This window comes from Aptenodytes forsteri, unplaced genomic scaffold (genome assembly GCF_000699145.1).
Source record: "Aptenodytes forsteri isolate BGI_AS27 unplaced genomic scaffold, ASM69914v1 Scaffold255, whole genome shotgun sequence".
Classification (NCBI taxonomy): domain Eukaryota; kingdom Metazoa; phylum Chordata; class Aves; order Sphenisciformes; family Spheniscidae; genus Aptenodytes; species Aptenodytes forsteri.
The window spans coordinates 2,479,422-2,507,063 of record NW_008794888.1 but is presented as its reverse complement, the minus strand read 5'-3'; the positions used below and the strand labels follow the sequence as shown (position 1 = coordinate 2,507,063).

Here is a 27,642-nt window from a genome sequence, read left to right as displayed (position 1 = left end):
GGGTGAGTGGCTGTGTGGTGCTTAGTTGCCAACTGGGGTTAAACCATGACAGATATTAATATGAACCTGTACATTTACCTGTCTGGTTTTCTTCCCATTTGTTAATAGAGATGCCATTTTATTAGATCTTATTCATTATGTTAAGATTATAGGAGTTACAGTGTTTTTGTGAAAAAGTCATAAGATAAAAGAGTTTTTAGTCCTCTCAGGAAGAGATTTTAGTTCTTGCATTTTTATTTCTTAGACATAATTAAAAGTGGAAAAGAAGAAAAAAGTAAATAACTGCAATGAAACAAAACAGCAAGCATCACAACAAATTTTATATGCAAAGAATTCATCAACTAGCACAAAAATTTGCTGTCTTGCTGAGAATATGGTGGGGTTTTTGGTAGCTGGAAAAAAGAATTCATTCCATCTATTAAATCAAGTTCTTAAGAAATTCTAAACCCTTCATCACCTTGGTTGCCAGACTTCATAGAATAAAAAATATTACTTTTGTCTGAGACAGGAAGCCTGAAGAAGTTCTTTTTAAGTTTTAACACTGAATTTATATACCGCTAACAAATTCCGCAGTGTGTTTTGTCTCATATATTGATGGAAATTTTTTTATGCTCTGCATACAAGAATTTTCAGTGATAATAAGCTGAAAAGTATCACTACATTTGGATTTTATATGTCATATAATTATATTAAATTTAATAGTTTAGCTGTTATATCTATAGTTTTGCAGAAATAAGTATTCAGAGTGGGAGCAAGAGCCATATTTTGACTTGCACTCTCCTAGAATTATATAAAATGTAATGAGATCTGGAAATAATAGAACCAGAACAAACCAATAAAAGGACTTTAGTAGGTAGAATTTTAGAAGATAGATTTACCTGAAGAAGAGCCACTCGAAGGTTGTTACCATCTGAAATACAATTAAACTAGATTTACAAAAAGCTTTAACTTAAAAGGAACAGGTTCCAGAAATAAACAGACTATTAAGAAAAGAAGATAGAATATCAAATTTCCACACATTTTAGAAGCAAATTCAGGTAGCTTGAATTCATATACAATATATGTAATCTGCAGAAGAATTTTTCTAAAAGTACATTGCATTTTTATTTGGAAAATTTAAGAATTATTCCAATAAGAAGTACTTTGATAATTATTAAGTTTGTCGCATAGATCAATATATGTTTCCAATTCCAAGTTTTAAAGTTGGCTAATGTTTCAGACAGAAAACTAAAGTAGGTGTATCCAGACTAACATGTTATTTCTCATGAAAAGGAACCTCTTCTAATTTCTTAGTGATAAATTCTTTGCTAGGAAATGCCAGTTTTGTTTGGAAGAAACTTATTGAAAAGTCGAAGAATTCATAATCTCCCTAGGAAGAATAGGCTTTATTCACTGACACTTGTTTAGAGTATGACCTTAGAGAAGTTTCGTATTCCTGGTAGGGCCCACTTATTTCATGACTTCATGGGAAGCACTCCTCAGACTACGTGTCTTTGCCAATTGCTTTCAGGTCTTTGAAATGCCCAACTTGCCTGGGTGCTATGCTCCTTAATATAGTCAAGTAATAACAATAGGATTCTATGCCTGAGAGATAAGACACAGAGGTGGTAAACCCCCTTATTTTTATCTATAGATCTATTTTGTTTGCTTACCTTAAAAGAATGTCTACTCCATGTTGAATAAGATAAATAACAAAACATATTCCTTATGACCAGTGTCCATCTGAAAGCTTCTCAAATCCATTTAAATATTTTTTTTTCTGCTATCTAGTAGAGTCCTCTTCGTCTAAGCTTGAGATACCCTGATAGTTTTGAATTCTCCCTCTTCAAGGTTAAAATCTCTAATTCAATTTAATAAGTGTACAGATGTGTTAAGTTCTCTGTGCTAGTTCTTATTATGAATAATAGAGACATATGTCTCTGTCTACAATCAGAGAATGATGCAAAACTCACTGCCTTTATACTTTCCTGAGGATATGTATTATAATGTGGGATGACTTTGGAAAATCATTATCCTAGCCTTCATGTTACCTCACAGAACCCACCTGTTTTAAATGTCCTGAAAAGAACAAATAGATAGGAGACCTGTTGAACAAAAATATAGGACTGAAAGAAACCTCCTGGATCTAGTTCAATCCAAGAATCCTTTTCATACTCACTTCTCATACTTATTATGTATTTAAATAGCAAAAGGAAAATTTGCAGTCTCTGCATAGCCAGTGTATTGTCAGCTTGTGTTCCTTTTCCTGTCCAGTGAGCACAAGTCACCTGCACTGAAAGCTACTGAAAGCTGTGTCATTCCCTCTTTTTGGTTTGTAATCTCTTTAAGCAGAGATTGACTTTTTTATTGAATGTTTGTACAAGATATAGCACAATAGCTCTGTCATCCTAGCTGGGAGAGGCTGCAATGCAAACAGCTAATTACAGTGGCTAGAATCCAGGGAGGCTTCCTTTCTAATCTGAGCCCCAATAGTAGCTGTCATGAAGAAACAAAATATAGCCACCCCACTTGTATTTCTCTGTAAAAGAAAACTAAGAGAATTTATTTATCTTAATGGCTGTTCTGTTAATTAGGCAGTTAGGTATTTGTGGAGCACTGAATGTAAAAGTACCAGAGGTCCTTCTGTCTTTTACTGTTAATTGCTGTTAGGCTATATTCCTTGGCTAAGAGTTCAACACTGTCTCAGTTCACCTAACATTCACTGTAATTTACCTTGGAGACAAATACACATATTGACACTGGGGTTGTCAGAACTATGCTGCTGGTTGGCTAGATGGAAACCTTGTCCTCCTGGAAACAATTTTTCTTGACTAGCCCTGACTTATGATGAATTTGCTCCCAGTGGTGCAGGTAAAAATAAGACCCTGGACAAATTCCTCATTACATTTTAGGAAAAGTCAGGGGATTACTATTGCTTATACGTGCCATGTTCTATGTGGCAAACTTGTATGCATCAAATGGTATACAGTTTTTCATGACACTGTTGTTGTCCAGAAATGTTTAGAAAAAAATATATGCTTGCCTTTCATTGAACTGCTATGCTTACTTATACAGCAAAGTGCTCTGCACAGAGGAAAACAAATACCGTTTTTTGAGTTAACTCTTTTACTTAAAGGAGAGGCCTGATTTGAATTTCAGTTGTGCTTGTTTTATTTGTACCTTCAGTGGATGCAGTGATCTCTACTCCTGAGACGTAACTCCATTGCTAGGACCAGGATAGAGCCAAACTTGGTGAAGTGTAAGCACCTTGAAGGATCTCCTTGCTTATCCAAAAACTATGCATTTATTGGATGTATAAGAGATCTTCTCATTTCCTTTAGAGGAAGAAACCCAAAAAATTATTCCAGGGTGTCTTTAATAGGCTTACAGATTTTGAAGTGATAAAATGGTAAGACAATCTTCAAATATCCCTTTTCCGCAGAATGCAATTATGTGCTTAATCAAATAACTTTCTGGGCTTTCTCCCATGAGGTAATGAACACTGTCTTTGGGAAACAGTATTAGCTTATAGGTTAGTACTTCTAGCTAGTCAAAATGTTTTGAAGTTAAATGAATAAAACTTATGTTAAAGTTACCTCATCTGACTTTAGCTATTTTAGCCTACATATTAATAGGAGTTTTGCTTTAGAAAGGACTGGAGTAAAAGTTAGAAAAAACACTTACAGGTCAGTAAAAAAGCAGCATGCTCTAGGTGGGGCAGAAGATGAAGACAACTCAGAATTAAAGTTCACAGAGGTTTTTCACATCTTGTGCATGTGTGTACATTACAATCCCACAAATGGTCTACTTTGAGTAGAAAAATTATAGCTACGTTCTTCATATCAAAGTCAGTATCCTCAAATCTATGACTTTCTGTCAGTGTGAAATGGCTGCTGATTTTCTCTGTGTCCATTCTGTGTCATGACTGATTTTGATATTTTGCAATTACTAGTTTTACAGATGCAAAATATTTGACAGCTTTGAAGAACAGAATCAGGTGCCAGGAGCAAATATTAATTTATGTCACCAGTTCCTTAAATTTCTGTAAAAATTCCTCATCAAATTGGTGGAGTGGATGAACATGCCAGCTTGGAATGTTTGACAGATTTGGGAATAAAATTGGACACTTACGTTCCCTTTCCTCAACAGATGATTTAAAAGCCATATTTATATACAGAAGTTGTAGTAGCTTAACACTTTATAATAAAGAGTTTAATGAAGTCTGTACAAGACACTGTACAGGAATTCTTATCTCATTTTGGCTAACAACTGTTACTAGTAGACAAATTTAAATGATAATTTAGCAGTGTTCACACAGGTTTTTTGCTAAACTGGTATAAAATCACATCTCTTCTTATTGTAGTTCTTTGTAGACAATCTACAGAAAGCCCCTTTTTTTTTCTTTTACAGTGAGTCTAATAGGAGTGAGTTCTCTTTTTCTAAAAGCGCCCTGCTAAATATCCATTATTTATGCATTATTTCAGCTGAGGTTGAAAATTTTATACAACTTTGTCAAATGATTAGATTCAGGAAAATTTATGAACAACACTTTTGGGAATAATTTTTTATCATTGTAGTGACAATCAAGCAAATGTTACTGTCTTATCAGATGTGACAGAGAACAGTCCATAAGAAATGTTATAGTACGAGTGAAAACAATTTTTAGGGCTTATGTGGCTCAAAACTTTTGATCTTAACACTTTTAGATGCTAAACAAATATCCTTTCACTTAAAAAGCAGGTATTTATGTCTTCAAGCATTTCACAGATAAAGTGAGGTGGGGTAAAGTTATTAAGTGTTTTTATCTTTGGGTATAGAAGTTAATTTCTGGAATTATAAAACATTTACATGATCTAAGAAAAGGCAACACAGAAAGCAAACAAACTTATTAGAAAAGACTTGAAGTAAGAATGAATAGAATTCTCATATCTGGAAATGAGACAAAATTTAGAAAGAGTGATTGGATGATGAATGGACATCTATAGAAGAAATCGCTTTCTGTAAGTCTCACTTTAACTGCACAAATAAATCCTCAACTGGAAAAGAGGATGTTACCCAGTCATGGAATAAGTGCTTACAGAAGAAATTTCCTCACCTCTCTGAATATAACGATGGGACAGATATAGTATTAAATAAATTTGGTTAGAAGTTTAAACAAAAAGATATGAAAAATGTTTTGGGATTTTTTTTTTTCCCCAAAAGGAAGAAGTTAAAAAGAAAAAGATTTTCCCAAAATTTACCTATTTGATTATACAAACACTGGTCAGACTGACATAGACAACTGATGATAAATTCTTGCAAGGAAGAATAAAGGGAACAAAAGGATCAGCTGTAAGGATTTTTACACTGCTATTGTGAAGCCAGTGTCTTCACTTTTCACATTACTGCCTATTCAGCTTTTTGCTGCATGTGAGATAGGAGCTCTTGAGCACCAGACTAGAAAAAATTCTATTTATACTCAAATGTGGTCATCAAACTACTGGCAACATACCATATTTTTTTTTAATAATCTATTATTATAATAATCTGCCAAGCCCAATGCTGAATCAGAACGTAGCTGTGTTAGCCATCATAATGGCACATAACAAAAGACAGGATCCCAGTCCTAAGAGTTTACAAACACTATTTAAAATATATGTCACTATTCAGCTGGTAAATTTTTAATTTCCTGCCTATCCAGAACAAAATGTAGTCTCTGAGCTCAACCTAGCAAATGTCAGTTGCCTTCTGTAGGTCTTTAATTTGCTCAGAGGGCCCTCAGCCCTTTAACAGATTGGAATCCCTCTTTCTGTTAGAGCCTTTGAATGCACTGTGTGTACAGCATGAAATGCTTTTTCTTACATTGTGTTAGATTTCAGTCATGGAGGAGCACTGTGGTAAGCGGTCTTTTTCAAAACTGTTGGCTGCAGCTCACAAGATAGATGCTTTTAGAAAAAGGAAGGGTTTTTCAAAGTTACACTTGATAAATTTGATGTCAACTCATAATAAATCAATTAGAGGAAGAATGATAGTATGGAAGAGTTATCTTATTTTCTAGGGTCAGGAAAATAACTAATCTTTTTGTTGCCTATTCACTTTTAGTTCTTCTCTCCTGCAACCTGACTCAGTCATTTTTATTTGCTCTCATGCTGAAAAGACATTCTAGTATGAGAAAACTCAATCTAAGGAGCTCTGGAAAGAAATCTCTCATGATCTGTGTACTTCTGGGTAGTAGATGTTAATGCAATCTGAAATCTTTTGTCCTTTGTCATTAGCTGTTGCTTATCTTGGTTGTTTGTCAGGGATGTATTGCACTTGTTATATGGCTGTAAAATAGAGAGGGTTATATCCCTCTCTATTTTTATTCTCTAAATTGGTTGCTGGATTTGAAGGGATTTTGTTTCTTTGCTTTTTTTTTCCCCTGAACCAGTACCTATTACTGTCCATTTTGTGTGTGTGATCCAATGAAAACAGAGCACCTGCTTTACCTGTTGATGTGTGTTCAAAATAGAGTAAGATGATGAAAAACTAACTTCCTCCTAGAGAATCTGCTGTTTGCCTTTCTTATGGTGGGAACATGACTTAAAAAGGATGTTTTTACTGGTAAACAATCCACCTTTTTTGTGACTTCTTTTGTTGCTTATTGGTCTCTCTCTGCCTTTTCTAAATTTCAAGGCTTTTGTTTGTTTTAATTCAAACCCACCATTGGCCTATACACAACATCTTGCAGTTATTTCTGGATGTTTTGCACAGGTTGGCCTCCTTCTGGAGAATTCTTTCTGCCAAGAGGAGTTTTTGGCTATGTAGCATATTTTGTATCACCATTCTTCCCATCCTGCCCACATAAGTCGTCTCTGAAACCACAAGCAGCTAGGTAGGAGTAAAAGCAGCCATGTGCCTGCTGTAGTTTCTGCCAGTTTCTCGCATCTGGCTGTACCCACTAGCAGGAAAATAGTTCGTCACCTTTCTTTGCCTCCTTTTACACATTGATCTTTCTCTATTATGTACTGAGCTTGGAGCCGCACCTATCCATTTTTCAAGAACTCTCAGCAAGGAAATCCCCTGTGTATGTCAGGCATAACTACTGTAAAACAAGAGAAGGATGTTTTGACTAAGTGCTTTTTTTGCGGATGTCCTCTTTAGCGGCTTTTCACTTTAAAATACGGCAAGTGACAACACTTGAAAATGTACAGTGGTGTATTGCAGATAGCAGAACAAAAAAGCTATTTTTCAGGACATGAAGCTCTTCCCCCCCCCGCCCATTGGTATTTCACCTTCTATTTTGTCAATAAAATCACATTAAGCATAGACCAGCTGAACAATTTTATTTATGTTAAAAAATTGTTTTTTAAAACCAGGAAGTAAAGTGTTCAAAATTCACAAAATTATGGCATCCTGAAATAGAAACAGAATATGAGTGGGGTTTACTTGATGTAATTTTTACCATTTTTTTTCTGATGTAATTTTATTATTTTTTCTGATACCCCTTAGTGGGATTTTTACCATAACGTTACTAGAAAAAAAAAATGTTTTCTTGCTATCTCAAGAAAAATGAAAAATACTGTTGTATTGGTTATTCAAAACCCCCCTGCAAAACAGAATAAGAAAAGGAAGTATAAAAGCACAAGGTTTTAAATATGCACTGTAAAGAGTATTTACAAAGGCTCTTTTAAAAACATGATATTTGATGAACAATAATTAATTGCAGACTGCTAGTTTCCAGTAATGGGAATTTTCCTTTCCACAATCTTATATCTAGTGCCATTGTAGGGTTATACGGACGTAAGTGGAAAGACTTTGGCCCATCCAGAGTGATTCAGTCAGAGCTCTTTCTCCATGCTTAATGAAAATGGTATTTTTTAGTATCCCAATTAGTTATAGAAGTAAATTGCAATTTTTAAAAATGTGAATGATTTGGCAATATTATGGGGGGGACTTTTTGTTTATGTATTTTTCGATAGTCAAAGAGCTTTGAGTGAGGTCCTATGCATTTCGTCCAGAAGATACAGTGCAGAAAGTCTAGATTATGAAGAATGGGAAAGACTGCTTTTATCAGAAGGAACCTGGTAATGCTGTTATATGCACAGCAACAGGCCTGCTCCTTACAATCTTCTCAACATAACTAGCGGAAAAATTAATACAGCATGTCATCACTTCAGGTAGTACCTAGTGCTTACATTGGGAAAGTTCTCCCCTTGCTTCTCACAGTGAAGATCGTACCGGTCTTTGTCTCCTATCTAGAGAAAGCTGAAGTGTTGATTTAACAATCAGAAAACTTAGGTTCCAGGTCCCTTTATCATACTAACATTAAAGATTGTTACACTGTGAAAAGGTATTTTCCAACTGTTGCTGAACCAGCCAGGGGAGAGTGTTAATGCTCACTGTTAGAGCATGCTGTGCTTTACTAAGAGCTTGTACAAATGTGGATGTGTTCTGGGAAATCTTGTAGTAAGAGCAGATTATGTGAGTGCAGATGCAAAGCAGAAGGATCATGTGCTGTTGCTGCACAGAGTGAAGGTCAGCAAAAGAGCACACATTCTGCAGATAGTGGGACAGAAAGCTACACTGTCTAGCTGTATAAAAAGTGGACTTTTGTTTTGTGTAGAGTTTTCTGATTTTGACGATACTTACGTTCCAGAGTGGAATGAAAACAAAAACTTTTCCTGTATATCCAAAAAACCGCACATCCTTCAAGTCAAACTAAATACTTCAATTTGATAAAATCAGGATGTTTAATTATGTTTTAACTTTTTTTTTCATGTTTTATATTTTCTAGTCTAATTTAATCAAACCTTCCACCAACTATTTTTTGTTTGGAAAGGAAAATAGCAATATTCAATTTTGAATAGGCTAAGGTGAAATATTTGGGCTATATCATAATGATTCTTTTGCAGTTTCATGTTCATAATCAATTTTTATCAGGGGTAATGCACTTCTGTGAAATGTTTTACTTTTAATGAATTTATATTTCCTAGGATTACTCACAAGATCCATGCTGTTAGTACTACCAAAGATCTGATAGGTTATCTTGCCAACTTTATAACAGCTTTGCTACATTTGACTTCTTATTGTTTTGAGTTCTGTCTTAAATAAGTCAGGCAATGGGGATTGCATCATTTCTTTGGTATCATTATTGCCCAGGTTAATTACTCTCCCAGCTAAGAGCAGAGGTAAGCACAGAACTTTCAATGAGTAACTTACGATTTACAAGTTTGGATGGCAATATTGGCTCGCACTTCTCGGGAGATGCCACATTCTCTTCATCTGTTACATACTCAAAGTTAATAATAAACATCATTGCTACTCCCTCTTGATTTTTTACTGGAATTATGTGGGTGTTGCAAATGAAGGTAGATCCTGCAGATGGAGGAAAAAAAAGAAAGAAATACATAAATGAAAGGAAACCACTATTTTTTCACTCCAGTAATTCCAGTTACACCAACAGATAGTGAAGAATATTTCTTTGAATTTAATGACTGAACATCAAACACATTATTCTTTAATTTAAACAGGAACAGTTTCTTAGAAAGAAATACATATTTTGATAATTTATTAGATTATTACCTCTTCCAAAAGATCTCTCCTTTAAAATGTCAGTTTTACTTTTTGTTTTTTATTCACTGGAAGTACCTGTATAGACAGACTTGCGTATGGAGACATTTAGCACCAAAAGTAACAATGTGAACACAGTTCCAACCACAATACTAGCAAAGAAAGCAGAACCTCATTCTTCTAAACGTCAAACATTCTTCAAGCTTTTGATTCTATTACAACAGGATGAATCATGCATTAAATATTTATAGGTGTAAAAATATCACTATTCTTATTTTAGCTCTCAATTTTTTGGGGGCTGTATAATGTTGTTTAGGTTTGTGTTAAAAATGATATTTGTTATCTGATCCTATGGGGTTTTATATTCTATCACAAAAAACTTCTAAACTGGTAATAATTTTCAATAATTTTCAGAAGTATTTGACTTAACTGTTATATACAATTTGAAGTATGAATTTAAAAGTACTAGTTTTCATACATATGGAGCATACCCAGCTTATACTGAAATGAACAGAAGGTGTAATTTCTCAACACCTCTGGTACTCAGGGTGTTTTTGTTCAAATGCCTAATTACAGATTTAAAGAATTCTGTGTGTTAATTCTTCCAGTATAACTCTTAAGAAGTTTCATTTGTCAAGGTCATTAGTTTTGATTTAATGCCTTCTATTAACGTAACAAAATATAATGGTTCCAAAAATAATGTGATTGCTGTAAGCAATACAATAATGTGCTAAAAGCTTCATGCAAACACAACTGTGAGATGGTGTCTTTCCATGATAACTAGGGACTGGTTTAATGTACATCATCTGCAATTTATGCATTCCAATGCAGTAATCACTGAAACTTGACAGGGTGTGCAATTTGACAAAAACGGATCCTGATCTGCGTTACACAAGAATAATTTTTTTTTTTTTGCCATTGAGGAGAGAGATAGTAAAGATTTATATCATTATAAACAAGATCAGATTCTGGCCTCTCATATTTAATGTAGTACTTGCTATAATGTGGTATATATGGCAGTTTGAGCTATGTATAAAATTGACATGCTGGCCTTTCAAGTTTTGCAGCTGTACATTCAATCCATTTAATAAAACAGTTAAGCTGTGGCACTTGCCGCAGTTGCCATGGTTACAAGCTCAATGACTTTAGTAAACAGAAAATAAGCAATTTAAGACTGTTCCATTAGAGCTAAAAATAGAAGTGCCGCAGGCCAAGCATTGCAACATAGACTGGTTAAATGGAGGGTCTGAAGAGAATTTAGAAATAATCTTTGTGTTTTTTGCTAACTAATAAAAATACATATTGAGTTTAAACAGTCAAAATGATAGTTATTGATTCGCTTGGAAGGAAATACTTAATATTTCATGATATAGACCATGTTTTGACATGCAGATTTATAGGTTGGGCAGATATCCCCCAATCGGACACCTTTAACACAAAGGACTGGAGGTGGGGCTAGGCTGAGGTGTGCATGGCTTTGAAGAACACTGAACTCCAGTGGATCAAATGTTTATCAGTTTTTGCAAACAAAGATGACAAGGAGCCTCAGATTTCTTTAAAAACTTTCCTGCTTTTGAAGGCAAGGGTGTTTCAGCTTTTGAAATTCTTCCCACAGTGCTAAGTAATGACACTATCTCCCGTTTATGTAGAACATTCCGCCCTCAAGCATTTACAAACCTCATTTGTACTGGAGCTAGAGATTCGCATCTCTGGGGAAATGCAGAAACTGTTTAACAGTCCACAGCTTAAGAACATGGCAAAAAGAGCACATGGCAAAACAAAGGGTTAAAAATTTAAGCTGTATGTAGAAATATTTTGGGAACAAAAAATGGGAAAGATTCATATCTGGTATAATTCAGCATAGTTCCTTTGAAGACCAAATGCACCAGCAGGCTGATGAGTCCAGTGTAGTTCATTAGTCTGAAGCTTTTCCAAGACACCTGGGCTTTTTAAGAGGCATAGAATATTTACTTTGTGTGAATGACTGGAATTGGGATTCTGCAACTTTACTAAAATACAATGCCTGTTGCAGTCACTGTTAGTGTTTGTCTTTAGTACAGAAACTGTTATCTGCTATACACTTACCAGTATCTATCGCTATTGAAATGGCAATAAGGAAATACGAAATACAAAATAACAAGGAAGACCCTAGTGTGACTGAAAAATAAGAGTAGGGTACAAAGAAAGAATACAAGCAAATTCAAAAGATAAGCTTTGAGTTGTTGGAGTTGATGGCAATAAAGAAATATTAAGAAGTAGCTTCTTCATAAACAATCTTATTCAGCATTTGCACTCTGGCATTTCACTGCCTTTCATTGCACTCAGCATGTTTTCCTGGTTTCGTCTCTATACTGACTATTTTGAGAGTAAGAAATGCTCCTGATGAGCAATAAAAATTGTAATGAAGTTTCTGGAATATGCATTTCTCATCTAACAGCACAGGGCAAGTGGATGATATAATCAGAATAATTATGAAAATTATACCTTTATAATTGATAGATTCAATATGCAGCAATATATCTGGATTTTCTAAAGATTACTATTGAGGAGTAATCATGAAATATACCTGTTGTGCTCTCTTGTTATCATTGTTGGAGGTGATAAAGAGGAAAAGCTGGATATTTTCTTCTCAGCTTGAATTCCATGATTGTAGGGGCTTATTTTCTTTTGTCTAAGGCATTTTGAAGACCACTCTTTCATCTAGTTAAATTAGTGGCAAAATATCCATATGTGAAGAAAAGATTCTGCTCCCCTATATGCTGTGTGGATATGATGTATGATTCTGTAGTTATGTATTCAACAGTATGATTTCACAAGACTGGACAGGCTGGTGTGAAACAAATAGCTGCCAAAATGTACACATAAGTGACAAATATTTAAGAAATAAAGATTTAGGATATATTAGGATTATATGAGTGTATATTGCACCATTTGAGCAATTCTGGTGAAGCAAAGCCTATTTAAATATCTGGCTGCATAGTGTTTAAAGTTGACTTGCTTCATGAGAGCAGTACGAAGCAGGCTTATCAAACCAATTAATCTGGTTCATAAAATCTATTTACCTTTACAGTGATTTTCTATAGAAGATTTTAGGACAGATTTTTATCAGGCTGCATCTTCTAGATACAACCACAGTCATTTATTTGAATTGTAGTAGCTCTGTTTATGAGCAATTGGGAGAGGACAATACAATTAGTACAACAGTGAAGGCATTCCAAATTACAAGAGCCTCCATTCTCATATGCAAAACTCTGTCAAGCAAACTTTGAAAAATGGCACATCCCAAACAACTATTTTGATTCAGCCTTCCTGGGAACAAAATTTTCACAGGTCATTACATATGCCAAGCTCAAAGGATCTCCAAAAAATGAGACACTGTGGCATTTAGGTAATTCCTATGTCCTAGTTCTGCAGAAGCCCCACCTTTCACACAACAGGGACCCTTGAAAATCCATCGTGGTTCTACAGGATGGCTCTGCAGCCCTGTTGCCCTGAATGAGTCTAACAGTTGCTATCTGCATTTCATCATTAAAATTTCAGACTCCCCCACCTCAGTACAAATTTGAGGACTGCCTTCACTGGGGCTGAGACTGGTTCCAACATATTTTGGAACCAATCTTGGCTCCCTGCGCCAAAACATTTATGACTTCTCAGATATTTTTTGTTACTAGAGCTGCTGTGGATAATTGACTAAGGCTATAGAAAGAAAGATGTTGAGTATGTCCTCTGTGTGCATATATAAATTTCTGGACAGAGAAAACTCATACAAGAGTTTTCTAGGATTATGGTAATTTTTTACTGCTGCAACCTACAAGTAGTCTAGTGTAGGTATCTGTACAATCTATAGCCACTTCTGCTCATTTAAAATTGAAGGTGAGATGGAATAAATCAAAACAGAACAAAGGAAGAGCCAACAACAGCTTGCCTACTAGAACAAGACCAAAGACAGTTAAAAGTTAGAGGCAGAGATACTGTACATGTTTCCAGACCTAGGCAGTCCTGTTCTCTGTTTGAAGACAGATCTGAATGAAACACTTCTGCAACGTGACAATTTTATGATAATATAGGGACAAAAGAAGGAAGCTGGGTATTCTTTGCACTTTTATTAAATAATCAGCATGTTTATTTTGGAAAGAACTACCCTCCACTTCCCCTGATATGATCCACATTTTGTCATCAAAGTAAATGCTCAAAATGCTTTATCTCAGAGGCACGAACGTAGAACATAGTTACATAGAGTTTATACTTTACATTTTAATTAAAAATCTTAAACTGTCAATTATAGCAGAAATGCAACTAAATACATTTCATATTAAACTGTGTACTAGGCTTATTCTTAATTCTATCAAATTTTACTGAAAAGGAGCACAGAAAAGTCTGCATAGTTCCCACTTGATTAGTAATGAGGTGAAATATGTATTGTTTTCATAGGTTGATTTTTGACTAGTTACTCTGACATTATTAGAGTCTGATCACTGTTATATTACGTAGAAACTTAATATTCCTTTGTTAAAGAAAGAATTGACTTCCATAAATACAAAGAACATCATGTAATAAAACATAACCAATGACATTTTGTTATCTTGTATTCCTATTTACAGCCTTATTTGTCCTTTCATCATAGCATGGCTCATGGGGATTGCCCAATGTTAATAAGAACTTTGGGCAAAGAAAAGAGACATAATCCGAGGGAGAATGAATGTGGAAGATCAGGAGACTTTCTCTTGACTTTGCCCATCCTTCATGGGCCTTCGTCTTTGAGACAAGAAGCCAAGGCATGGCTTTCTCCTAACTCCTTAACTCCCCAAATCCAATATTCTCTTCCTCCCTAATGGACAAAAGAACATCTCTCTCTACTTCTTCCAGGCTGGGGCAGGTCTCGGAAAGTTGGTTACTCTGTTTATTCAGGCCCAGGGCAATACTTGTCCAGGCAGAAAGTAAAGGGAATTTAATGAAATGAAATGTATGCTCTGGTCTTGGGAAAGGAAAGACTGTCCCGCTTTGTGTGGGCATTCAGGAAGGCTGAAGCTGTGGGTTTTGTCCACCATGCCCAGCATGGCAAATACAAGTAGTAACAAGCCCCTTAGGAGCATATGAAATGCTGATAACTCAAGTCTTGTTCTTTGGTCCAGACTGCTGTTTATAATCCATTTTGTTGCCAGATGCTGGCAGATAAAGGACATGGACATGCTCCTTATACGGACCAGTGTGGTAGGGTCACAGGGACTGGGTGGTATATGAAATAGATGGAAGGCAAGGTGGGAAGGGGGATACAAAATCTTGTGAAATAAGGCTGTCTTTTGCACACTGCTGATAAGACTTTTGCATTCTTGAAATGTCCTGAGGATAAGCAGAATACCCTTCCCTGAAGCAGCTTCACGTGTGATCTTCTGAATTGTCACCTTAGTCCCTGTTGCTCCATATCTACTTTCAGCCAAACTTTAAAAAAAGAAATGGAAGCAAGCCAAAACTTTCTTCTGTATGTTGTCAAGATTCTGGTAACAAACAGGTTAAAACCTTGTTTTAGCAAGCAAGTGCTCTCATCAAGCTGTGAATGGTGCAGAAAAATGACACCTGAAAATGACTGGTTGTAATTTACTAATGAGACCAGTAAAGCAAAGCACCTTGTACCCTTGAAGGGTTAGAAAGAAAGAAAAGGAAATTGGAAGAAAAACAGTACCCAGTGAATATTTGCTCTGCCTTGTGTGATTTCTGTGACTTATCACTGAAGAAACTCCTTTTCTTTTATGCTTAAAATTCAGAAGCCTATTTACCTCCGATTTGAGGTCTACTCTAAGCAAACAGGGTACTTAGTTGAGCTTTTGTTGGCATTTAGGGACAATTGCACTGCGGATGTGTATTGAATATTCAAGGGAAAGCCAGTTTGTCAGATATTGAGGGTTGATTTGTATTGTGATGTGGGGACTCACCATGACAAATCAAGGGCTGAAAATCTATTCCTTTGTGTTTCTATTCAAGCACAAGCTAGGAATAATGCAGCATGTCACAGGTAATCTTGTTTTCAGTGGACTTACTGGAAAGGTTCGCTTTCTTTCTCAAATCTTACTAAAAACTCTATTCCTGTGGTGTTAAGTTGAAAATAGTCATGTGAAGATCCTGCAGAATTTCACATTATGTGATGTTAAACGGCTCCAAATGCCTTTGCAAGCCCATTTCTGTGTCAATTGAAACGAACTATTTACTAACAGATTTTCACAAGTTAGTCTGCTTGTTTATATAATAAAAACGAGTGGCAGAGTGACCGAATCTGCCCTGAGAAAATTGCATTAGTGATGGAGTGACCGAATCTGCCCTGAGAAAATTGCCCAGCTCTTAGTGATGTAGAATCAGATCACTGGAGACAGATACCACGTAGCTACTTGCTCAATTCAGTAATAACCCCCATAAAAAAAAAAAATCAGATAAATATTTCTGTCTGTTTTTACCTGCAGCTCTTTGCATCTTTGCACTTGATGTCATTTATTCAGACCTTTGGAGACATCTGAACAGTAAAGACCCTATTTAAATTTTGTCAAAACTTTGGCTCTAAAGGAAAGAATCACCCTTGGATGTTCCTTCCCTCCCCACCCCCCATTTGTTATGTAGCTGCACACATGAGGAATAGGAGGAAACACGATGCTAAGACTAAAGATGGTAATATTTATACCCATAAAGAGCATCTATTCCAGGAATCCCAGGCTGCATTGCAAACGTTGCCTGTTGCTGCCCTTCAAAGAGTACAGGTATTATTTTACTTTCCTCTAAAGGTGGTAGGACTGAGGCATAAAAAGAAAAGTGTTTTATCCAAAGCTGCATCAAAAATGAATGAAGAAACTAAGGGTAACACAAAGAAACTCTTGATCTCATTTTCACAATTGAATTAGTAGATAACAGCCCCACACTGTTAAAATGTGTCTAGTATATTTCCACACAGAACTTTGGGTAATGGGTTGTACAATTCTCTTTATCTTTTACCTGTGCTGTGTCTTTATGTCACCATTTTCCAATTCCATCTGACTGAAAACGAGCTACCGTGTGTGGCAAGAATGGGGAATTCACAAGCTTCCCATTAAACTTGCTGCAGATGTATCTGTATGACTGTCTCTCTTAAAAGATTCATTGCAGAGAACAACTAAAAATAGATGGCAGGTTGAAATGTATTATATCCCTTTTCAATTGAATAGCTATTTTTAAGGGGGATGGGTAGAGACAAGAAGAGTATATTTGACTGATATTTATTAGGGAGCTTACAGTGATTAAATGGGACCTGTTCCCTTTGACATTTCACTCCACCCTCCATATCAAATAGATATTCATTCTGTCACTGATTCATGGTTGCTGATACTAAGATTTGATTTATAGGACTGATGTAGGTTTTGTAAGGTATTAGCTTACAGTGTTTAGAGGTGAGGGAAGAATGTTTAAACTAGCAGACTAAGAAAAAAATTACCCTCTGGAGGCTATGGACAAGTTCATTATTAGACTGGCCTATACAAATATCTCATTTTCTCTCCTTTTTTATCCCATTTATAATATAATTCAATAGCTAGATAAATACTGTTCAACTGCTCGCTCCAGCATTTCTTATGCTACTACATTGACAAAATTATTGCTAGCCTCCTAATTATAGTATCTACACCTACACTAATAGAGCTATGGTGATTAATTGTAATGCTGAACACATTTTATATGGGAGGCCAATTTCCTAGTGCTTTGTTGTTTATGCATATATAAATGTGTGCAGAAGCTATAGAGCAATTAAATATTTGGCAAGGAAAGAAAAAGGAAATGAAAAATAAACAGCAGTGATGCTGTAAGTCTATAAAGTAGAAACCAAGAAAAGAACATAGAGTGAAAAATGTTGAAAACTGTTTGTACATGAAAGGGTAAAGACTTAGGTTCCAGGCTGCACATAGAATAATTTATAGGAAACCACAGCTGGTGCAGAAATTGCAAGATAGGCTTTTGTCTTTCTGTCTCAGTTCACCTTAAAACTCCATTTGAGTTTTGTCAGAGGGGGTTTCTCTGGAGCACAGACTGAAGACAGGAGGCCCAGTTCCTACAGTCAGTCTTGAACGCTCTTTCAAACTGATCTTTCTCAGAGATACACTCTGGTACATGCATAGTGGGGTGAAAGCTGTGTCTGAAATTGTTTTCTGGATGGGTTCTCATTACTGGCATTTTGCAAAGCTGGTATGTTCAAACATGAGTGTAACTTGGAACCTTTTAGGTTCCACTTAAACTTAGTCTAAAATCTCTATTACACATTGTCTTTTTCTTCCAGAAGGATACAGCAAGCAGTGCTGCTTCTGAAAAGCAATGTCTCTCACTTGTTAATGAGAATATTTCTGTCTCTGCATATGCAGTTAAGTGTCTTGTGCCTGGTTCCTTGCACCTGTGTAAAGCCTCTGTGTGCACCACACACAGTGTACTACCAGATGCTAAGCAGTCAGACATGGAAGGTCACGGCAGATTGTACAAAGGGCTACATCTCTGAAAAAAATTGTTAAGTCTGTAAATTCTTTGCAGGTTGACTGTTGAATAACTGGGGAGGATTTTTCATTCTTTTGTATTATAGCTGTTACAGACTATGTGAATGAGGCAAGCCCAATGGTTTTCATCTTGTTGTCTTAGTATAAATGCTTGATTTTATGGACACTCGCAATATAGTTGTAGTGAACGCAAGATATACTACACTTGATGAATTTCATAACTGAACTTTTTTACAGGGAAATATTACAAGCAACAGTGCTATTTTAGAAAGAGAGAAACTGAAATGTTTCACTTAGACATTTTCAGAAGGAAATATTTATCATTTTTAAAGGAACAATATTGAAATGTGATTTTTTTCTACATTGCACAAGATAGTCCTGTGAGACAAAATTAATCTTTGGAAATGTTCATTTCACTGAAAATATATTAAAAAAAAATTTTCAGGATTAACGGTGAATAGAAAATCCATTGTTTGCTCAGCTGCATGATACACTTGAGCTAAGGACATATTAAAATAAGAGCTTTTTGTTAGGTATTAAATGTGGATATACTTGAGTAGAGTTTTATTTCTATTAACAAAAAAGAACCCAGAATGTAATGCCATAAAACATGGAGCATCCCAATATGTGACAGTAGACAATAAAAAATTTCCAGTGTCCAATGTCATTGGACATAGATCAGTACCATTTGAGAAGGGTCAGTGATGAAATATCAGATTCTTTTTTGAAGTTGAAGAGGTGGGTGAAAAAATGTAACAACTTAGCCCAAGTAATAATAATGAAGCACTATGAAAATAAGTTTGTTACACTATGTTTTCAGTTGTATCAACAGGCATTTACATATTAGTTTAAGTAATTTTCATTCATTTTTCAGTCTGTGTCAAGACAGAGAATTTTAATTAGGAAAGTTCACAGCAGGAGGGATTACATAAATTCAGTGGAATTACATGTAATTAGAATAGTTTTGAAAACAACTGGATTTCATTGTGAAAATGCTTTGACTATTTTCATTCACATTTTCAGTAAGCTTATTTAAAGTGTAGCACGCAAGGAAGACCAGATGTAGAGCTCAAGGTGAAAAACAATGGTAGGACACATTTTCTTTTACACTTTTTTAACAGAAAAATAAAGAACTACAGAGCTTTAGTGTCTGTTTACAAACATTATGTGATGATTTTAAGGTTAAATATACCTTAAACTTAAATAATCTTTACAAAAAACAACTAGCTGACAAATAATGGTTCTAGTTTCTTATTTTTTAGCTAGTTGGCTAAGAGTTAGCATGTATTTAATTGTATGTGCTAAAATTGAAGATGCCTTTTTTCTTTATTTTTTTCCTCTCTTTCTTTCTCTCATTCGCTTTCTCTCTCCCCGCCAGCTATTCTTTTCTAAACCCTCATTAGAAGCTATGCACCTCTGGGCATTCAACTGAGAAATGTCTTATTATGTCCATGAGAAAAGGGAGCTCAGATTTGTTGAATATTGTCCATCTTGCAGAAAAAGTGCAGATTAAGACATTTTTGTGAAAGTAACCTCATTTATTTCCCCAAATTAAACTACATAAACTATTTTAAGAACTAATTGAATAACCTTACAAAGCAGAATGGAAGGAAAACAAAAGGCAAAAAAAACCCCAGAACTCCGTTTCAGTAATTTGTTTCATTCGTCCAAGGTATTGGTCCAGAATATACTATGAAGTAAAGGAGTGATCCAGATTCTGTTCTCACTTACACTGTGCCATTTCAGGGTGATTAAGGTTTTTTTATGATACAGTTCTTAATAGATATCAAAAAGAAGAAGGCATTAAATGGCCATATAGTATGAAGGGTGATATAGAAAAACAGATCAACAGCAGGTCCCCTGAGGCAAAAGAGAAATGCTGTCATTGCTGCAAACTTTCACAAGTGCAATGTGCATCCAGCTCCATTGGCCAAATGGAAGGAGCAACATTTTCTAAATATAGGTGCCTTTCTCATGGAAATCATACCCTTGGAAAATCATACTCATGGAAACATACCCTTCCTGATGCTTTATAGGAGAGTTGATCATGAGTAGTTAGAAACACACAGAACCCAAACTTGTAGAAAAAAAAATGTCATCATATACAGCATCGGATGTAAAGTCATAGTGTATGCATTACAGTACTTAACTGTTATCCAGCAAAATGTGTCTGAAGGGAGAGAACAGACAGACAGAAAATGAGGGATTCTTGTTGTATGAAATAGCCATCATGAGGTCTTGGTAACAAAGACGATGATCTGGAAATCCTCATCAGTGAGAAAGCCAATTCTGAAAGCTGATGGGAGTGGTCAAGTTACTGGGATCGTAAAACAAGTGTATCCTCCCAGGACAAACAAAGTAGCTAAAAGAGACATGGTATTCTGGAGTTCTTGATAATACAAAATTGTGGGATTTTGCATGCATATTAATAAATGTGGTGGGAGGTCTATGTACTGGAGGTTTGTCAAACACACTAGTAAAATATTAAATTTTTGTAAAAAGAAAAAAAAGTTTTCTAATGGAAAGTCTTCATGCCCAACATGATGTATTTTTAATTTAAAATCTTATTAGAATTGATAAATATGAATAACTTACTGGAGTAGAAGTTCATGACTGCCCTAGGGGTGGTTTTCATGACCTGATTACAGTCAGCGTAGACAAACAAAGAACAATCCTAAGCAGTAAAATGGTGATTCTTCTAAATGGGTAATTTTCTATGGTTGAGAAAAATATACGTGGAAATAATTGAGAGGAGAAATCAGACAAATATATGAATGAAAAATGGGAATTCCTAATGAAAATGTTAGATAACAAAAGAGTAATGATTCAAAGATGCTGAAAATCTTAGCTGCAGGTCCATCTCCATTGACGGCAAAAGTAAAGGTAGCAAATAGGAATTAACAGGCATATAGTGAATGGAGAAAGGAGGAAGTAAATACACGCCTGTGGAAACCGAGAGGTATGACATATAGAAAGTTGATAGAGGAATGTGACAACATCAGAGCAAGTCTAAGGAGAGTAAGTAGGTATGTAACTACATTAAGCAAAAAATAATTCCAATAATAGCGAAAGTCCATAAAAATCCCAATGACAACAGTTGTAAAATTGTTAGTAAGTATGTGATAATTATTATGCAACAACCAGATGGATCCTTTAAGAAATATTTCTGAAGTGTGCTAGTTCTTTGCTAGATCCAAAACATGAGCAAACTTGGAAAAATTGTAATCAAAGGTCTAGGTCTACAACTCAGCAGCCTACAACTCTGATGTAACCTCTTAACAAATCTTGCTGGGCAAAGTTCCAGAAGGTTGGAACAATGCTAATATTGTGCCAGCATTCATAAAAGGGGTATAGTGGTTGAAATGACTGTATGCCAGTGAGCCTGACATCAGTTCTAAGCAAAATAATGAAACTTGTGATGTTAGATTAATTTATTAAAGAATACCTGACAGGAATATAATTAATGTCACTCAGTATGGTAATACAGACATTATTAATGGACAAGAAATCTGATTTGATTATTATATTCTTTGTATAAAAAACCCCCAAGTAACCATTACAGACATACGCTTTTTAAGGTATTCTACTGATTGCTATACAATATTCTAATAAAGTAATAGCACTATACTTATAAAAAGCTCATTATACAATTTACAAATTGACTGAGAGCTTCCAAAAAGTCATTAATGGAGGATCACAATTCAGTGCCAGAGTTTCTAGTGAAAGTCCACATAAATGACCACAACAGCATTAATTTGCTTTGAAAAGATCTGGAGAAAATATAAAATCACTTCTATGAAATGTATGGATGCTTCAAAAACTAGTTGTGAAATGGCTAATGACATGGTAATGAGTCAAAATAAAAGAATTTGGATTATTCTTTAAGTGGGACATTAAATGCAAACAAATGCATTCTGAAATGGTAAATTTAATCATACAGTTATAGAACCAGGGCACGTAGGCTGAAACTAAAAAATGGTAGCTATATCCTGGAATGTACTGTCTCACAAAAGAAATAATAGGATAATATGTAAGAATGGCCAGTGTAGTCTGCATAAAGAGGTAGAATAAGAAGTCAGCCTTTCCCTATGTATATAGCACTGGGGAGACTAAAACTGGATTACTGCATACATTTTCTGGCATCTGAATTCTTAAAGGACATTGAAAAATTGGAGAGGGCATAAGAAAGAGCAGAGGAATAGCATTCTTCAGAGAATTCCTTTGGTGAATCTTAAAGATGTCAGTCTTTGTTGTTTAGTGAAAAGTAGTTTGAGAAGTGACTTGCATTGCAATCAGTAACTTCATGGAAAGAGCGCTGAATACCTAAATATCTGGAAGCTGAAAGCAGATAATTCAAGCTGTATCCTCTGGAATGAACCATCAGAGGAAGCAATGGTTCCCCCTCTCTTTATGTTTTTCGATCAAGACTGGAAGAAACAGACAAGTCCTTTTAGTCAACAAAACCTATGTACTATTCATCTTCATAAAGTTCTAATGTTTCTTCCAAATACCTAATTTCAATTTAAAGAGGAATTCAGTGCTTCCTGGCCCAACTTTGCTCTGAATACACAGTGCTCCATAAACCAGGATGCTGCGTCTCCCCTGTACTTGGGAATAAAATTTCATGTGTTCTGCTTAGTCAACTGGTAAAATTTCAAAAGCCCTTCATGATCTAGTCAGATTTCTATGTTCTGACCTTAGCAAGAAGTGGGATCACATTTCAGCAGCAGGCTTTGGCCCGTCCTTGGGTTATGGTGGTGTAGCAGTGAATTAAATTCACAAGGAGTGACTCCTAACCTCTTTCTCTCTCTTGCTTATAGACATAGCAGCAGACGGCTGTGGGATGTGCATGCCTGTTTTTCACTGAGATGCATCAGCAATGCTAGCTCAGTACTCTCCAGGGCAATGTGTGTGGAGGTGTTGTGCCTCTGTTCTTCTCATTCTCCCCTCATCAGGAAAGGGCAGCGGTTCCCAACTCTGACCCTCCCAGTAATGGTTGCTGGAGGATGCATTTGGCTTTCTGGGCTGCATTTGCTGCTCAAATACGTTTCCTGTCTCCTTTAGGGAAAAGGCACAGGCCAGGTGGTGATGCAGGGTGAAAACACTGCCAGTGCAAAATCATTATAATTAACTACATCTCCCCACAAATAAGACATGCTTATTTGTCAGAATGAAATCTCCCTTATGAAATGTTAAAACTTTACCTTATAATAATTCTGTTAGAAAAAAAGTCTTTTTAGCCACCAACTCCAGCTGATTAACTAAGAGCATAACTGTTACTGGACATGGCAGTGGAATTTATTCTTTATTTTTGAAAGTAAATCCAGCTTAACATCCCCTTAACCTTCACAGAAAGCTCATGTTTTTAGGTTGGAATCATGCCCTTAGTATCCATACTTGATGGCTTCACATCATGTCCTGACTACCCATATGTATGTCCATCTGTTAGGCTGGCATGGTGCCCTCCCACAAGTTGCTGGACTCTTGCTCTAGGACATGGCTGAGGACTGAATGCTGACTTATTATTTCATGTGACTTCCTGTCTGTGTGGATGTGTGTGTGTGCGCGTGTGCGCACGCGCGTGCTGTAACCCTTCTGTTTGGACAGGATGGAAGATATTTGCCCAATTTGCTTCAGGCAAAATAGTCTAAGTGTGATTCAGAACAAACTTTAGGTAGGGGATTTTTGCTAGAAAAATAGTAAGCAATTCCATGGAGTGAGTTGGATTTTCTAAACTGAGTATCTAAATCTAAAGAGTTTAATAGCAAAACATTGCTTTCTGTTAGGAAGAAGTGCAAATACTACAAAAAAAAGGTCAATGCTGAATAATTTTAATGAGACAGACCATTGACAGATCCCTGAATAAAGTTTTCGTGTGCTAAAAACTAAATGGAGGAGGATTGGAAAGGTATCCTTCCAAGAAGGCTGGATTTTTTAAAGTCTTCACATAGTGTTCCAGCTTGCTTGGCATGATCTTATTTTGCCAGCTTTGTTTTTCAAGTTGAATACAATTGTTGACTAAATAGCTAGATAAAATTGTGCTTCTCTTATCAACTGCTTCTGGGTGGCATCTGGTTCAGAGCATACATCCAGGCTCAATCCACTTCATCACAACGGGTGATTCCAAAGTTCTGTCACTGGAAACCCTACAGCTAGTGACTCAGGCTCTCCCCCATGAGATGCTCTGCCTGCTGTGTTTCCTTTCTATCACTCATGCATGCTTTCTCAGAGCTCCTATTAGGCTATAGATCCCTTAGCATCTCTTGGCCAACGTTACTATACAGTACACACTCACACTCTTGGCTTCTGATTTACTCCTTGGGGACAACATAGGAAAGGAAGAAACATAGATGTACTAGAGGAATTTCTAAGGCAAAATCACTTAAAAAAAAAAAAGAATACTTTTGCAAATTGATTAAATTGTTCCTGAAATATGTTTCCTAATGTTTCCTGGAAGATGAAAATTTGGTTGCTGCTCAGACAAAGACTGTGCTCTGGCTCATGTGCTCTTCTGGGAGGCTCTGGCACATTCACTCCACCCATGAACCTTTTTGTAGAAAAAATAGTGAATGAGGCTCTGAGTTTGAGGCCTTTTATTTGAGATCTTGGCTTTCAGTTTCCTATAATAGTCCATCAGCCTTCCTTGGACATCTGTTTCAAACGCATTACAGTAACCTGTTTGAGACATAACCTGCTTCAGGCATAGTGCAAAATGGAATTCAAAATACAAAATGATGCAGTGTTCACAGCCACAGCCCACTCTGTTAAACTGCGTGTTCCATGTGCTGGTTCTTAAAAGACAACTTTCATAATTTATTTAGGTATCTATACGGGAAATGAACTCTTGCTCTGTTTGTATGGGCTGAATTGCAATGAAATTCTGGCTAATAATCAAGAATAAAAAGGGTTAATGCTAAGTCATCATGTATCCATTCTTGAAAATACCCTTTAGCAGAACCCTGTCAAATATGTCAAAGCATATTTTTCCCATAATAGTCTATTTGATGCATTCAGTCCTTGTTGATTTTGAAGTTTAATAACTCTAGGCATTGATTATCTTTCAACTTGCTAAATTGATAACCCTCAGCAACTGAGTAAGATACATCTTACTAGTATTATCCAAGCATCTCATTTTAGATTTGTTGCTTCTATGGAACTTCGTAAAAAGTATTGATGTGTGACTTACATGTAACTAGTTGACTTATGTAAATTGGTGGCTGGCAATTTTAAGTGCTTCGGTGTCTTAGCTGTACAGCCCCCTTGAACTTAAGCATACCAAAAATATATGTAACAGACACACACATACGCATGTATATAAAACCATATTTGTTCTATGTATGAAACGCTGTAATCAATGGTCAAGATTGTCTGACACCTTTTATTGTAAAACTGTACTGTTTACAGTTGAATTTCAGCTTGAAAATTTGTTCATCTTGAATTTTTCTATTGGTTATTTTCTTCCAAAGCTATAACTTTATGAGTGTTTTGCATAGAATCAGTAAGTTATTTATGAAAATAAGACAAGTGGGCATTTCTGGCAAGGGACTGGAGATAAAACTTAACATCAGGTATTCTGAGTAATCTTCTTTTACAGGTTACAGATGCATCTGAGGGAAAATGGTCCTAATATGCAATAGTTAAATACCCTATATGGTTTCTTGAAAAATTCATTCATGATCTATGCAGGACCGAGCAGTTGAAAAAAATGAAGAATAGTAAAATAATAATGAGAAACATGAGTGCAGAAAATAACACTCAAAACTTCACGCTATAGCTTCATTGTAGCATTAGAGTTTGGTAGATGGGAAAATGAATGATCAGACCTAAACCTCCACTTTTATTTTCTTAAATGCCTGAGATGATACTATTTTTGTGAAAGACTTAATGGGTCTTACAGATTTTATATGCTGATTGAGTCACCTTTACTTCAAGAAATTAAAATGTGTAAATTGCATTCTATTCATGTCATTTCTGACTTTAATACCACAAATTTTAAAACGGTCTATTTATTTAAAGATAATAATTTTTTAATATATACAATACGCATTTTTCTGTGGAGTGCAACCACTACAGCCCACTGTAAGCTCATCTTTTTCTAATTGCAGTATATAAATCTGTGATAATCTCCTTTGCAAGTATGGCATAGAACATGTATAAATACCACAAGAAGGGCGAAATTTACTGTGTGGTAAAGGTCAAAATGATAAACCCCATAAAGCGTATAATGAAGCCCATTGGCTGGAATTCAACTAGACACTTAAGTAGATGACAATTTTTTAGCCTGTGAGAAGTCCCATTGACTTAAGTGTCCTGCTGAACTTCCTCAGTAATGTGTACTTTGCGTATTACTTTATTTATCTTTATATTGTTTAGACATTACAGTTAAAATCTTATGCTTTGTGCAGATATCGGAAATGACAGTGGAAGAACTGAAATATTTATTAAGCCCCTTGTGTGTAAAAGAAATTAGCTAAGACTTCAAAAAAATATTTAGGAAAAAAATCCATCTGTACAAACATGTAATGTGAAGTCAAATCTGAACTCCTGCCCTGGCTTTTTTCTACTTTTGAAAAACTTCTTGTTAGGAGTTCTCTCCTCATATTTCACTTCTACTTACATTAGGCATTGACTGTGAGGGAGGCAGAGAAAGGTAGCTGAAGCCCTCCACCTTTTTGTTGCAGCACCACAGTGCTGTGAGGCACACTCTCTGAGTCAGCATCATGGCTATACCCACCCTGAATGTCATTGTGTCATGTTGATCAGCAGAGTACCTGAATTTCGGCATACAGCTTTATGTGCTTACTCTGATCACTTTGCTTATCTTTACAGGACACTCCATATATCCCTATAAATCTCGGTATAAGGAAACTGTAGTGCTCCCTGAACTCAGAAGCAAATCAGGCTTTGTGCCCCTGGGCAAAGAGATATCAAACCAAGTCTGCTGCTGTCTATGCCGCAGAAAATTTAATTCAGTTCAAGGTCTTTTGAAATTAATTTCAGTGTCCAAAAGATGAGCTTGATTTTCTTTTCACTAACACAGATCTTGACTGAGTTGCTCTTGATCTATGCAAATGTGAGAGAGACCTATGCTGTGCATTTTCAAAATAAATTTCACAAACGCATTGTATCTCACTTTTGAGATTCCAAATTGAGCTAAGGACTGGTTGCAAAATTGTTACAGAAATACTTTCCTGTGAGAGTTTTGACTAATGTAGAATTTTCATAAAGTTATCTGGGGAGAAATTTTGACTTTTTCTTGGAAAAAGAACCAGATCAAAGAAACAAATATAAATGTTTTTTGTGAAAACTTAATCTTTCAAATGGGAAATACTAAACTGCTACAGTGCCAGGTGTAAGTCATAGTTCATTTATAGTATACCCTCCTTGTATTTGCTGGATTCTCTGGCCATGCTGCATCTCCCATGATACCTTATAAGTAATTCTTAGAATAGGCAAAGTACTGTAGAACTGTTTCAAAAAAACCCCAAACCAACCAAACTTCCAGTGGCTGAGAAAACTAAAATAATTCCATCTACATTGATTTGTTTTCATTTCTTCTTAATGGGAAAATATCAACTTGGAATTTCTTTATTAACAGTAAAATTTTTCCATTAATTTTCTCTACTCCAACAAGTTTTAA

General features: G+C 35.7%; 1 protein-coding gene across 1 annotated transcript in view; it reads right to left on the bottom strand.

The window, feature by feature from the left end:
• Positions 1–27,642, bottom strand: part of KCNH7 (potassium voltage-gated channel subfamily H member 7) — a 264,891-nt gene that overhangs the window by 110,581 nt on the left and 126,668 nt on the right. Inside the window, exon 3 of the mRNA XM_009274902.1 lies at positions 9,156–9,315. Within this exon, the coding sequence (XP_009273177.1) occupies positions 9,156–9,315 (160 nt within the window). The remainder of the gene's footprint in view (positions 1–9,155; positions 9,316–27,642) is intronic.